Source organism: Miscanthus floridulus, chromosome 18 (assembly GCF_019320115.1).
Source record: "Miscanthus floridulus cultivar M001 chromosome 18, ASM1932011v1, whole genome shotgun sequence".
Classification (NCBI taxonomy): domain Eukaryota; kingdom Viridiplantae; phylum Streptophyta; class Magnoliopsida; order Poales; family Poaceae; genus Miscanthus; species Miscanthus floridulus.
Window position 1 is genome coordinate 39,918,627 of NC_089597.1, and position 15,984 is coordinate 39,934,610.

Sequence of the window (15,984 nt, forward strand, 5' to 3'; positions counted from 1 at the left end):
ATCTCTCTGAGGAGGACGATGGCGACGCGGAGGCTGAAGCTGAAGCTCAACGACGTGCTGAGGATGCACATAACCATAATCGGTTGAACTTTAACCGATGCGGTATGGGAGGTAACAACCAAGGTAATAATGATCTTTTCTCTAAAACCAAGTTTAAGATACCTCCTTTTTCTGGTTCTGCTGATCCTGAAGCATATTTAGATTGGGAGATGGCTGTAGATAAAAAATTTAGCTCCCATCAAGTACTTGAAGAATATAGAGTTAGACTTGCTACTAGTGAGTTTACTAGTTTTGCACTTTTCTGGTGGAATGATATTTGCAATAATGCTAATGCTAATGCTCAAATACCTCAAACCTAGACTGTACTTAAACGACGAATGAAATCAAGATTTGTTCCTCCATACTATCAGCGTGATCTGCGATTAAAACTGTAACGTTTAAATCAAGGTAGTAAAACTGTTGAGGAATATTATCAGGAGCTTTTAATTGGTCTAGCACGTAGTAACATACAAGAGGACGATATGGATAAGTGTTCTAGATTTTTTAGAGGTTTACGTCGTGAAATACAGGATGTTCTTAACTATAAAGAATGGACTAGATTTTCCCAATTATATCATTATGCTATTAAAGCTGAAAGAGAAGTACAAGGACGACAACCTAGGTGATCCACGACTCCATCCGCGACTCCATCCGTTCCTTCATGTCCAACCGAGGTGAGTAAATTTTCTAATGTGCAGACACCACCAGCGCTTGTAAAGAAGAATTCTCCTATCACACCTTCTTCTAGTGGATCTGCTACACCTTCCTCTAGCAGCTCTTCTAAAGTTGTGTGCCACCGCTGCAAAGGGCATGGGACATATTGCTAAAGAATGCCCCAGCAAACGCACATATATTGCTACTGATGATGGTGGGTATGCTAGTGCTAGTGATGAAGAGAATGAATTTGTACTTGCAACTGATCTTTATGCAGATAAATTTACGGATAGTGCTAAAGGTCCTGATGAGGTAATTGATAGTATGGCATGCACTAAATACTACAAATTAATCCTTGTTCAGCGTATTTTGAGTACACAAGTTGAGCCAGTAGACAAGCTACAACGCCATAATTTATTTCAAATGTTCCTTATTGTCAATAATTTCTGTGTTCGTGCTATAATTGATGGAGGGAGCAGCAATAATTTAGTAAGTTCTGAGCTTGTCAAGACTCTTGGTTTATCTACACGTGCTCTTCCACATTCATACCATGTTCAGTGGTTCAACAATAGTGGTAAGGCAAAGGTAACACAATCTGCTCGTGTGCAATTTTCTATCGGGTCATACCATAATTATGCTGATTTTGATGTCGTGCCTATGCAAGCTTGTTCACTTTTGTTAGGCCACCCTTGGCAATATGATAATAATGTTATACATCATGGTATGCAAAATAGATATACTTTTATGTTTAAAGGAAAGACCATTGCTTTACTTCCTTTATCACCTGCTGAAATTGTGCAGTATAAAAAGGAACTTGCTGAAAAGAAAAAGAAAGGCCATGATAAAGACTTTAGCAAACCAACAAATGAACCATCAAGTAACATGAAAGAAGTTTTATTTGCTCTTAAGTCTGTTCTTGTTGATCATGATGAACCATGTTATGCTCTAACTTGTACATCACCGATATGTCCACTTGGTCCTACTCCTAGTGTTATGCCTCTTGTTGGTACTAACCTTTTATAGGAGAAGGAGGACGAATTCCCAACAGGGAAGCCACCATGGCAGCCGCCTTTGTGAAGGATGGGGTGCCAAGATGAATGTCTTCTTCCAGAACCATCGTTGCTGTCATCCAATGGAGGAGACGATCTACTTCAGCCGAGGACGACTTCAATTCAAGAAAGGGAGGATGATGAGGACATCACTACTTCATCGCATACAAGCCAAGTAGAGGAGAACGTCCAGCATGGGCGTCCAATTCATCTTTTTCGTGGTGGAAGCCGAGTCCAACTCAAGTTCGAGTCCGGTTCGGGCTACAGGACCAGTCTGCCTTAAACTGGTCACCCAGGATGCATCCGGACTCCGTTTTCGACGATCCACATATGGATGGAAAGCTAATTGGATAAGGAAACCAACCCAATTGGTTTCATATCAAAAGGCCTTCAGAATCAACAGGAATCGTCGAATCAAGTCTGTGTCCAGAATCTATCAGGGTGCTGCGACACCGTCTTTTGGTCCGTTGGACCGTGTATCATGTTTGGGCCCATTAGGGGGCGCGTCCAGGGGGGTGACACCCAAGACTCTATAAATACCAGCCGTCGCTCTCCTTAGGGTTTGGGTTTTGTTTAGTTCTTGATTTCCTCGTGAAACAGACATCGTTTTGCTGCAACTATCGCCGCCAAGGCCGCTTGCTGTGAACCAGGGCCCCAATTCTTGATCTTGTTCGCCTGTGGCGATTAGTCCTTTCGAATAAAGACTTGAACCCTTTCTCGTTATCATAAGCCTCATATTTATTTGCAATTTCAGATTACGTTCATTCTGTTCTTGCTTGTGTTCTCGATTCGCTTGTAGGAAAGCCTTCTCGGCGAGGTCAATCACGTTCGCGTGGTTGATAACCAACGGAGCAGTGGTGTAACGGTTGTGGGGGTCCGAATCAATCTTGGTTCGAAGCCTAGATCATGAATGTCGAGTCTCCACCAATCGACGCTATCATATCTTTCGGAAGATCGGGCCTAGTCTACATCAATATAGAATTCAGCCCAAAAAATCAGGAGTCACGTGTATATTTCGGAATGAGCAGTCGCAACACGGTGAGCAGATAAATAGAAATTTTGGAATAAAATTATTTTTATCCCAAAATTGGGGGGAAGGGAAGAAGAACACGGGAACTCGAAGCTTCTAGAATTGTGTCATCAAGGAATCGATTATATGTTAATCGGTATCAGTTGATTTAGATGCGATGTCAGAATTGGTTATTTTATAGATGACGTCAGCAGACGGCGTCAATGGGCTATACTTGAATGGCGCCTAGAAGATGTGTCGGACTCTACGAATAAGGAAAATTAGGGTCCAAGTTATTATTAAGTTAGTAAGTTTTCTTTTATTCCAAGAATTATAATGAGTCGTATTTGAGTAGAATTCATGTTTAGGTTTTAGGTATAAATATTATACCCTAGTTATTGTAAAAAGAAATGAACACTCAATCAATACAATCTTTTCGGCTTTCGCCATCGCATTAGGAGTAGGAGTACTATAGATCTCGGCGAGTTCTTCAGCAAACAGGACCGCATCGACTGATCGACCTCCAGCTTGCTTGTGAGTACCGTCACGACTTGTATGGTGCTTGTAAAGCTCCATCAGCTAATTGATCTTTTATGAGCCATAATATAAGTTAGTTATCGATCTGTATTATAGTTTGTAAGGCTGCATCAGCTGATTGATCCCTTACGAATCATAATATACATCAAAGTTATCGATCTTGTATTAAATAACTTGTTGTTTAATATAATATCACCAGTTATTGAATCTGCTAAGGTTAGTAAGATTTTTCTTGTTGTTTTTGGTTGATTCACCAGTTATCGATCTTGCTATAATTAATGTTTTATTAATTATAACAAAATCATCCGATTGAGATAGAGATAGATCAGCATCATATCATCTTAATTGGTCATCCTTTGATTTGGTCACGCTTTAAATCTTATAATTGATGGCTTAATTCCGCTAGATCGACTGTTTTATCTCTATTCCAATCACACATAGTATGTATCCAAAAACATGTTTCAATCTTAAATAAACTCACTAGTTAATAAGATCTAATTTAATGACACTACTATATCTACATCGATCCGGTCGAACCTCACTGGTAAGACTTTAGATTAGAAATTATTGATTGGTGGTCTTGTTCATGATCAAGATATATACTCTGTTTGTTTGCTACGACCGCATCGGTTATTTTAGCCGATTTGCCTATACTCTCACGCATATAGCATGTTTTCATAAATCTGTCAACATATAGATGGCTTTATAGATTCTTTGGCTTTAGTTTATTATTATTATCATAGCTGCATCGATCCGATCGAACCTCACTGTTGACGATAATATATTAGACTCAAAACTGTTTGTAGATTCATTTATATTAGACAGTCGATTTATTCGCATGTTATACTCTTTTCATCAAACTTATCGGCTCGACGCTTTATATCGATTATGTTCCATTTAGCCGATGATGCTTTCTGATGTTCCTTGAGCATCGATTATTTTGATTTATATCATTATCATTTAATATTAGCTGATAATCTTTGATTTAAAGATCTTCATTTCATGGATACGCTGGATATCGACTATTTAGTCGATAGCGTCATTGAATCGGCTATCTAGCCATACATTCGGAACTGTTTGGTGCAACACCGACATGTTCCACCTTAAATTACTGATAAGATTTTTGTCTCTTTGTCAATTGCAGGTCAAATTGATTGGCACATCGTTGGGTTTTCAGAATCGACTGGTTCTGTGTTGAAGCCAAGCAGATCTCTGGTCTCGTTCCACTCAGATCTTTCGGCTTGCTGTGTGTTGATCACATCGCTACATTTTTGTCAACAGGTGGCAACCTCCAAGAGTAACAAGCACCACCGGCTTGCAACTCGAACACCTAGTGCCACTCGATGCAACCTCACGATACAACGCACTAGAAATCACTCACTCTCTCAATCGGATGATCACTATCAAGCACAAGTGAGTTAGAGGGTACCCAAGCACCACCACATAAGTCACCAAGGCTCTAGTGTGCTCAGCAACCAGCCCAAGGCCGAGCTTCACTTCTATTTATAGCCCCCAAGCCAAATAAAGTCGTTGGAGCAAAGTTGTTGGTTTCTGCGAGGGCACCGGACACGGCGATGCCCGCCCAACGGTCGAATTCCAACCGCTATTTCAACTAGTCGTTAGTCACCGGATAGGGTGGTGGTGGCACCGCCCTAGGGGTGACGGTGACCACCCAGCCAGCCACTCGAAACACCAGCCTCTGGAAAAATAGGGTGGTGCACCGCCGTCACCATGGCGGTGACCAGCCCCATTGCAGCTGCCCTCAGGTAAAAAGGGGCGATGCCCCCGACGGTGCACCGGACAGCCCCTGGCGGTGCCACCGCCCTCCCCGCGGCGGCCCCCACCGGTCAGGGCGGTGACCTCCCTTTCTCTGCTGCTCTAAACCGAGGTCAGGTGGGCACCGCCCTAGGGGTGGCGGTGCCACCGGACACGGTAGGGTGGTGCCAGCCCCAACACACTGCTCTCGACCTTCTTCAGCCGGCCACCGCCTCAGGGGTGGTGGTGCACCAGACGTGGGGCGGCGGTGCCCCTAGGGCAGCACCCCGAGCCTAGTTTCACCTCCTTTCTTCACCTTTTGACTACTCCTTTGCAAATGTGCTAACACCACCAAGTGATTACCAACTTGTGCAATTGTGTTAGCTTTTCACAAATATTTTCCAAAGGATCAGTCACTCTTTTCACCACGCCACTCGATCCTAACACGTATGCAAAGTTAGATCGCTCAAGTGGCAGTAGATGACTGATATGCAAACAAGTTTGCTCCTCTTGATAGTACGACCATCTATCATAAATCCGGTCATGTACTTCTCTACACAACCTTTGACCAATGAAATAAAATGCCCTACAAATATACCTTTGTCTTGCGCATTCCATTCCATCTCCTCCAATGTTGATGCAACACATGCACCAATCTTGATCAACAAATGATATGATCCATTTCATATCATCACGTGACCTTGTTGGTTCGTCGATCTTGACCACACTTGCTTTTCACCATTACCTTCGTCCATCGGCGCCAAGTCTTGCTCAAGCTTCACCACCACGCGGTCCATCGCTCCAAAGCCTCCAACTTGCCATTCACGCTTGCAACCGGTCCATCAAGCCAAGTCTTGTCTTGATCTTCTCTATCTTAGTCACATGACTCTATGTCATGTCTCATATGCAATGAGCTCCTTCATCACATGTGTGAGCCTTGCAACAATTCCAAGCCATCTTCACCGTCATGGCATGAGTTGCTCACACAAGTGTACCTATCGACTAATCATTTATGTATCTCATATTTAAACACATTAATCCACCTAAGATTATCACTCATTTACCAAAATCAAATAAGGACCTTTCACCAAGGGTGCTCACTGGCTGCACGCGGCAAGGCGTTCGAGGAGAGGCCGCCGTGGCCAAGTGACTCCTCTTCTAGAATGTAGCATCTCATCTAGCGGGGCGGTGGCAGCGAGCGCGTGGTCAAGGCGAGGACGACGCGTGCACGTGGGCAAGGAGTGGGCGACGCGCGTGCCGACGGCGGACAACACATAGATGTCTGAGCAAGGGCCAATGGTGTTGGTGATTTAGGTGGTTTTTTTTTCTAATTTTTATCTTCTCTCTGTTGTAGCCGGGCAGTGGCAAGGTGCTTGACCAGTTTATGGTGGAGCCTGGAAAGCATGAATTTGAGATGCAATTTTGAAGAAGCTAACTTTGGCCATTGCTTGTTTGGCTTTTAACATCATTAGATTTATCATGTTAATCTTTTTTTTTTTGCAATCTTCCTCTTGATCTACTACACAATTTTGGTGGTAAAAATCATAAAATAGACTTCATATCCTATCATATACTCTTATAAAGCTAAACCCCATTAGAGATTTATCTCAACATGCAAGCTATCTACATCAATAATTCACTAGAACTTTCAATTATAGTCAACTGGCACATGTAATTTATGATAGTTATCTCTTCATCTACTAACATACATTTAATTGTCCACATAGATATGTCAAACAATTCACGAAAATTAATTTAAGATAGTTTCATTCATATAACTATAAATATAAATTATCTAAATTATCTGGAATCCTCGCGGCAACGCGTGGAGTATTCTCTAGTTCATCTAAGCCACAATCCACGTGTGTTGGCGCAGGCATGACAAAAAAAATTTGTTATAATCGATAGCTCTCATGTTTCCTTTCGTATCTACACAAAAGTCTAGACCAGAAATTATGTATAATTGGCAGCTAGCAGTAACTTTTGCTATACATTATTATATCTAAATAAAAATAATGTATCTAGAGAAAAAAAACAAAAATATTTTATAATTTGGAGGGTTGTTTTCTGCGGGTGTGCGGGACTATTGTTCGTCCAATCTGGATCTTTCGTTGTTTGTTCAGTCTGGAGCTCCTTTATTAATACAACCGTTCTCCTGTTTGGTTGATTTCAGAAAAGGAAGTCTAGTGAGAGTTTAATAGAGCTAAGGAGAAGTGAAACATATAAATGTATTTGAAGAAGAAAAATGTGTATTGAAAAATGAGTTGATAAAATTCCCGGGCTAGAACGAGAGCCTGCAGTCTTCTTCTTCTTCTTTTTTTGAAGAGAGAGAGAGAGGATTTTTTTTTTTTGAAAAGGTGAGAGATAGAGGATGAGACTCAGGGCGCGTTTAGTTCTAAAAATTTTTGGCTTTTGGCTACTGTAGCACTTTCGTTTGTATTTGGTAAAAATTGTCCAATTATAGACTATTTAGGCTTAAAAGATTCATCTCGTCAATTACAGGCAAACTGTGCAATTAGTTATTCTTTTTACCTACATTTAATGCTCCATGCATATGCCGTAAGATTTGATGTGACGAGAAATCTTGAAAATTTTTTATTTTTAGGCCTTGTTTAGATGCATCCCAAATTCCAAGTTTTTTCACTCTCTCTCCATCACATCAATTTTTAGCCGCTTGCATGGAGTATTAAATGTAGATAAAAAAATAACTAATTACACAGTTTAGTTGGAAATCACGAGATGAATCTTTTGAGCCTAGTTGATCCACGATTGGACAATATTTGTCAAATAAGACGAAAGTGATACTATTCATCGGGTTGAAATTTTTTCGCAATCGGCCTTAGGTGGATCTGTTTGGCCTCAGTCCTGACTGCAAGGCTGCGCTGCCGGTCTGCCCCTGTGAGAAGAGGGAAAAAAACCCCACAAAAACCATATAAAACAGAACCCCGCATCCCGCAAATGGCGACACGCCTCGCCTCCATCTTCTCGCCCGTGCGCAGTCCCACCTCCGCCCCGGCCCACCTTCTCCACCGCGCTCTCCCCAGCTTCAGCCACCGGCGAGCGCATCCCTCGCAGTCCCGCATGTCCTCCTCTTCAGCCGCCTCCTCCGCGCCGCCCGCCGCGGCGGCGGCCGGCGGCGAGAAGCCTGCGGTGGCGCCGTACGGGTCCTGGAGGTCGCCCATCACTGCTGACGTCGTCTCCGGCGCGGATAAGCGCCTCGGCGGTATCGCCCTCGCTGGGGATGGGCGCCTTCTCTGGATCGAGGGCCGCCCCGAGGAGAAAGGGTAAATGAAATCCGCTCCCGAGGTTTAGTGGCCAAGGCGTTGACATTGGACGCGCACGGCGCACGCGATCATGTTTTGTGAAAGTTTTGGTGTTGCTCCTTGCTAGTTTTAGTTACATATTTTTGATTAAACCCAACTTGCTTAAGTGACCTTGCCCAACCTGCTTAAGTGGCCCAGGCGCCCAGCCCTTGCATGGGAATAGAACGCATCGTTGTTGTTGTATATACTGATTAAACCCCATGAAACATGAAAGAGTTTCGCATTTGTGCCTTGCGGCCTTGAACAGCTGTATGTTGGATTAGACATGATCTGTAATTGTGTAGGTCCATTAGCAGTGCATCACAGAATATTTATTAGTCAGTTTATGTTTCATTAATTTGTATTGTAGATTTTAGGGGCATCTAACTACATGGGGTTAGTTATATATCCTGTGGGTGGTAACTGGTAAGTGGATGCACTGTAGTTGTTTGTGCATGGATATTATACAAGCAAGAAGACATTGTGAATGAATAAAAAGAAGACGGTGACATTGTGAAAGGAAGTATTGTTGTATTTTTTTTCTCTCTGTTCAATTGGAGCAATAGCAGCACTTGAGTAAAGAATTGAGGGGCAAGAAATAGATCAAGTGATGTGGTTTTGTCTGTATGAACAAGCTAAAACAGGACATACCAGAGGACAATAGCAAAAAGACTTGACAGATTTACAGTTCCTAAGTGAAAATACCACAAAATGAAGCCAGTTTGAGGAACTTAACATGTACAGATATACGACTTGCTGATCACAGACATAAGTCCAACTAGGTTTGTCCTGAGTCATACTTTTTAAACTTTGACTAGCCATATCTATAGAGGTATCTATAAATTTTTTTTAAAAAGTTTGATTTAGGCAAACCTGGATGGACTTATATTTGTGATCAGAGAAGTAATTTGAGAATCAGGATTATATTACATTTTATTTCTGCACTCTGCATGTCTGAGCACTTGCATGCTAATCAACATGATGCCGCAAGAATGTTGCTGTATAATGGAACATATTGTCAGAATATTACTACCTGGCAATCATTGAATGTTTGTTGCTTCCATTGGTGCCTGTATTGATTGCATCTGCTTAGTAGTGCAGTACATTCAACTCCTCTGTACTCCCTGTCCCAAAAATAGTTGACACTTATGAATCTGGACAAACTTTTGTTCAGATTCATAGCTGAAGTGTTAACTATTTTGGCACAGAGGGACTAGTTCTCAAATTTGTAGCCATAGAAGCTTGGAAGGAGGGGCTAGAGGTAGAAGATAATGGAACGAGCCCCTCCTAACATATTTTTATAGATCTGCCCCTGATCATATTGAATTAAATTGTATTCAGGCGTATGGTTATTGTAAAGGAGGAGGATAATCCTGTGGATGTCATACCTCAGGAATTTGCAGCACGCACCCTGGCTCAAGAATATGGAGGTGGTGCATTTGCAGTTGACAAGAGTGTTGTTGTGTTCTCAAATTACAAGGATCAACGTCTATACAAGCAAACATTAGGAAGTAAGTACTAAGTAGGCTGCTATGCTCTTATTGTTGAGACTTGGTTAAAACTAACATTATATAATTGATGTTCATTAAAAATTTAGAAATTGTAAGTATGTGGTATTTACTTTCATTATTTATTTTTAAGTAATGTGGAAAATGTTGCAAATTTATATCCCACCACATACTAGTCTATCCGTTTTTAGTACCTGACACCTTTGACCAAATCATGCTTACTATGTTTTTCATGTTCTTTTGGGCAATATGTGATGTATATATGCTTACTATTTGCATTATTTTTAACCGTGCATTCTTGTTTACCTTGTCAGTTGGTGCTCCACCTGTGCCTCTTACACCCGATTATGGTGCGCCGAATGTCAGTTATGCTGATGGTGTATTTGATCCTCACTTCAGCCGTTATGTTACTGTGGTGGAAGGTACTTGACCTATGATTTGGTTCTAATATATATAGTTACCCGACAAACTTCTAACATGCTCATATATTTTGATAGATCGTCGAAAGGATAGCTTGAATCCCACCACAACAATTGCTGCTATAGACTTGAGTGGCAGTGATGTTCATGGTAATATTTCCAGAGAATGTTACCACAGCTACCAAATTAGATCTATGCTTTCTTTTGATGTTTATCCATCTTTCCTTCACGACACTAACTTACATATTTTCTATATCGAAGAACCAAAGGTGCTGATCAGTGGCAATGATTTCTATGCATTTCCTCGCATTGATCAAAATAAAAAGCGGATAGCATGGATTGAATGGAGCCATCCAAACATGCCCTGGGATAAATCAGAACTCTGGGTTGGTTACTTCGCTGAGAGCGGGTAATTGTAATTATCTTGTGAATGAACATATTAGAACAACTCTTTTCTTATATTGTGAATAAAAGCACTATCTTGTCTGCATCAAATAAACTGCACGATTAGGTGATATATGTCAGGATGGTGTTCATGCATATCCACAACACTATCTTGATGAATATGCACAAGGATTTTGATAACAGCTTCTAATACCCCTAAAGGGCCATTTCATGTATTAAATATCTAAAAGACAATAAATCACATTGTAGTTAATACAACACATAGTAGCTGTAGAAAACCAGGTACTTCCTCCTATTTTCCCTGTCAGTTTGACTTGGACTTGTATGATTATTTTGTAATCAATTGACAAACTCAAGACTTGAAGGTTGCATAGGCAAACACTGAATTGCTAGTAGCCTAGTACCATAGAGATTATGTAGCGCTGTTATTTTGAGCTTACAGCATGGTACTGTGATACTTTTGTACATCACTAAACATGTCCATATAGCTGAATTCCCCTTTCCAACTTTTGCTGATTTAGCCCCATGTATTTTTGTGTCTGCAGAGACTTGGCCAAACGGGTCTGTATTGCCGGTGGCAATCCACTGCTGATTGAATCTCCTAGTGAACCTAAATGGTCTCCCAAAGGTATCCTTTTTTCTGCTGTATTTGTATGTACACTTGATTATTTTAAAAATGCTAATTATCGGTATGGTTCAGTGATAATAACATCAGCTAAGTATCTTTTTTTATTGGAAAGTACTTCAAAATTTTATAGTTTCAAGCTTTAACATACTCATATTCTTTGTTCACACTGCGTATTAAAAATGGGATCTCATTATGTTCTATTGAAGTTTTGTGTTGCTTGTTTCTGTTAGTCTTGCATCATTGGGACATTCAACATTTCCTTGAGCTTCCTTTGTTCCAAATAAAATGTATTAGTGTGGTCCATGTCCATGATATAAATGAATACTCCCTCCATCCAAATTATAAGTGGTTCTGTTTTTTCTAGGTACACATAGCTTTTGCTACGCGCCTAGATATCCATTATGTCTAGATACATAGTAAAAGTTATGTATCTAGAAAAGCTAGAGCGACTTACAATTTGGAATGGAGGGTGTACATAACTTAATTATTCTTAGAAGAAATGGAAGGGGCTTTATCATTAATCAGTTGGATGATGCATTGCTATTTGAGTGGTCTTTGCCCTTTTGTTGTCTGCAATTCACACTGCTTAGTGAATGAACTAATTATATCATATAGAACATCGGTAGGCGATAACGATATTTTTCTTGCACAGTATTGTGGCTACTAACTTTATACTATAGTTCATCTAAAGCATTCAACTTGCAGGAGAACTGTTTTTTGTTACTGACAGAGGGAGTGGATTTTGGAACATTTATAAATGGGTAAGCAGTTTTCTCTCAACTCTTGAGCTTTTCTGACAGTGTTGTAACTGTATTTTGGCCACACTTAACTGAGATTAGTAATAAAGTCAAGAGTTCATAACCCATGTGACTCATGAATGAGCTAAACTTGTTATTATATTCCTTTTTTCTAATTCATCATCTGAACTATATTTGTCATGTAATCTCAGTATGCTACTTTGTCATCAGGTTGAACAAACCAATGAGATTGTACCAGTGTATTCACTAGACGCTGAATTTACAACACCATTGTGGGTTTTTGGCATCAGCTCGTATGATTTTCTTGGAAACAGCGACCACATTGTTTTCAGTTATAGGTATCAATAATATTGAAGAAAAAAAATCTATGTTGCTTTTGTTTGTGAAACATCTTCATGTACCATCACAATAACTATGCCTTGCAGGCAGAAAGGAAGGTCACATCTTGGTGTGCTTGATTGTGATTCAGGTTCTGTTTCATTGCTTGACATCCCTTTCTCTGATTTATCTGATGTGGTACGTGACAAAATCTTCATTGCCACTTTGAAAACTTGAGGTGTATATGTTTGTTTCATGACTTATATTAGCTTGTTACTTGCTTGATCTGGCAGGTTGCTTCAGATGATTACTTCTATATTGAAGGTGCTTCTGCAAGTATTCCACGGTCGATTGCTAAGGTTTATCAGATATCAGATTCACAATTTTGTTTATATGTTGATGATGTGCAATTTTGTGTATCGTTTCAATTGATGCATCAATTGTTTCATCCAGGTGACATTAAATGAGAGCAAAACAAAAGTAGTCAATTTCTCAATAGTCTGGTCCTCCTCACCGGACCTCGTACAATATAGACCTTTCTTCAGCACACCAGAACTTGTTGAGTTCCCTACATCCAAACCTGGCCAGAAAGCTTATGCCTATTTCTACCCACCGTCAAATCCCAATTTTCAAGGTTTGGCTGATGAAAAACCTCCGTTGCTTGTCAAAACACATGGTAAGTGAGTTATTCAGACCTTTTTATGCCTTGGAATAATTATTCAGTTTGACCCCCACCCCCCAAAAAAAAGAAAGAAAAAGAAAGAAGAGTTATACATGTATAATGATGCGCTGTTTGGGTTCTTTCCCTTTTTACTTCTTAATATAATGATGCGCAGCTCTCCTGCGTTTTTCGAGGAAAAAATACATGTACAATGTATTTCAGCTTAAGTGTTTTCTTAGATTTAACTAAAATAAATGGTTTTTGCTTGGATTTTTTCTTTTCGGATGAAAATCACTGAATGCTTTAACGCTCTAAATTTTCAGGAGGACCTACTGCTGAAACACGTGCAATTCTGGACCTCAGTGTCCAGTATTGGACAAGTAGAGGTTGGGCATATGTGGATGTCAACTATGGAGGAAGCACTGGTTTGTCCTTAACTTTGATTGTTTAGGTTAAACCCTTTATCTATAATGATACTCCAGGACATTCAATAATGTTGAACTTCATCGACTTATAAACTGAAGGTTATGGAAGAGAGTATCGGGAGAGACTATTGGACAAATGGGGTATTGTCGATGTTGATGATTGCTGCAGCTGTGCGAGATTCTTGGTACATCCTTTGAGCAATAATTCTAATGTTGAATTGGCATTTTAACTTTGGAGGTGATAAGAATTCACCTTAATGTTTGATTCTTTCGTATTAAGGTGGAGAGTGGCAAAGTAGATGGGCAGCGCCTTTGTATTACTGGTAGATCAGCGGGTGGATACACTACTTTAGCTGCACTTGCATTCAGAGACACGTTCAAGGCTGGAGCTTCTCTGTATGGTGTAAGTTTTAGATTTGTAGAATCTACTATTGTGTTTGCCATAAATATATGCCAGATATTTGTATTTATTCTATTCTTGCTGAGCACTTGTATTTATTCTATTCTTGCTCAGCAATTTACCTTATACCCCCTTAATCCTTTTGTCCAAGTGTCGGATACCTTGTTTTCTGCACTTATGTGCCCATGTCAGAGTTACATTTTTTTTTTAATGTAGTCAGGGTTACAATTTTCATTAACATGTTTTTGGTCCTATAGTCCTATGCACACTCTTATATTGATATTCAGCCTGTTCACTGGTTGGTTTCTGGGCTAAGCCCGGCTGGTGCTGGTTTGTTGTGAGAGGAAAACACTGTTGGCTGGCTGATAAGCCCTGGCTGAAACCAAAAGTGAACAGGCTGATTGCTTTATAGATGTAGCTAATCATTTAACAATCCTGGCATACTTTATGATGCTGCTAAAGCAATACTGCATGTTTGTGCTTGGTTAGTAGAATGGTCAAAATATGCTGTTGGCTTGGTGTGCTAGCATTTGCTTGATTGCTATAGCTATGTAATTTTGGCCTTCTTTTTATGTAAACAACCATAGTAACTAACTGTATTGCGGTATTATCAATCAATGATTAGGTTGGGGACTTGACTCTGTTGAGAGCAGAGACACACAAATTTGAGTCCCGTTATATGGACAATCTTGTAGGTAAGAGACGGTATTATCATTTCTTTTTGAAGATGTTAACTCAGTTTCCTGCTCTTATTTACATCTAATTATTCATCCCGTTCGTGTTCCTTTAGGAAATGAAAGAGCATACTATGAGAGATCACCAATCAACTTTGTCAACCAGTTTACGTGTCCAGTCATTTTGTTTCAAGGGTTAGAGGATAAGGTATTTGTTGACCATGAACTGTAATATTTATCATAGCTGCATTACTCGGTGGTATATCAGTGTTTCTATAGCATAATTTGCCATCTGCTTCAATGTTTTCCAGGTTGTGCCACCAGATCAGGCACGCAAAATATACAATGCCTTGAAAGAGAAAGGGTTGCCTGTTGCTTTGGTGGAATATGAAGGAGAGCAGCATGGGTTCCGCAAGGTTGTTACCTCACTGTATACCTATGTTGACTCTCAGCACCTTCGACACTGTCAACCTGCACGGATTTTGTAACTTCTTTCTTGATTTTGAACAGGCAGAGAACATCAAGTTCACCTTGGAGCAAATGATGGTGTTCTTTGCGAGACTAGTTGGGAAATTTGAGGTGGCAGATGATATAACTCCAATCAAGATTGAGAACTTCGATTGATCTCTTGAAGAATAGTGTCCGGTTCGAAGTTTTGTACACGTAACCCGATTACAGCATGCAACGGCCCAGATTGTGCAGCGGCGTCTAGAGCTGCATGGGCGAGACGGCATCTGGCAGCCGTGCGCGTATGGGCAGTCAGGGCGGTGACACGGCGTGATGTTCTGGTGTGGAGGCGCGGTCACATGACGAGAGGTTATCGAAATTGCAGATTCTAAGTTGAATTGGAGATCCTTATGTAAGATTTAGATCGAAACCACATAATGGTAAACATAAAAATCTTATGTAAATATAGACTAGTATCTCTGTTCCCAAATAAATCAATTCCTAGAATCCGTGCTAGACAAACTTTTTAAAGTTTAACCAACTTTATAGAAAAGAATAACATCTACAACATAAAATGAGCATCTTATGCGATTTCCAACCGTGACAACCTTCTCTCCACCGTTGCCGCTCCCCCCCCCCCCCCCCAAACACACCCCACCACCACCTACCCTTTTCTCTTTGGGGCTTGCTAGCGCCCGGATGTTCGGACGGACGAGGCGTCCGGGCGCCTGTACCATTTTGTGTGTCCACGCAGGGCCCGTGTCACCTCGCATGTCACTAGAATCGAGAAAGAGGAGGGGGCAGCAGATGCCCAGCCTACACTGGGAGGAAACACTGAGGTGAGACATCAGAAAGCGAGGAAGATGCAACATCCGATCTACTTTTAAAATATCCAGATGCAACACTTGCAAAATACGTCTGAAGGCAGATGAAACACTTGAAACAAGCGTCTGAAACACTTGCGAAAAAATGTCTGAAAAACACTTAAAACCCATT

The 15,984-nt window shown here is 40.7% G+C and overlaps 1 protein-coding gene across 1 annotated transcript; it reads left to right on the forward strand.

Moving 5' to 3' along the window:
• Positions 1–7,950: 7,950 nt before the first annotated feature.
• On the forward strand, positions 7,951–15,495 carry LOC136520101 (uncharacterized). Its single transcript, XM_066513501.1, has 18 exons — positions 7,951–8,327; positions 9,687–9,856; positions 10,168–10,275; positions 10,351–10,422; positions 10,534–10,681; positions 11,223–11,305; positions 12,011–12,066; positions 12,274–12,401; positions 12,489–12,579; positions 12,675–12,740; positions 12,835–13,057; positions 13,366–13,467; positions 13,567–13,652; positions 13,748–13,870; positions 14,493–14,562; positions 14,658–14,749; positions 14,853–14,957; positions 15,052–15,495. Exons 1-18 carry the CDS (start codon positions 8,002–8,004, stop codon positions 15,163–15,165), a joined length of 2,163 nt encoding a protein of 720 aa, XP_066369598.1. The 5' UTR covers positions 7,951–8,001; the 3' UTR covers positions 15,166–15,495.
• Positions 15,496–15,984: the final 489 nt, after the last annotated feature.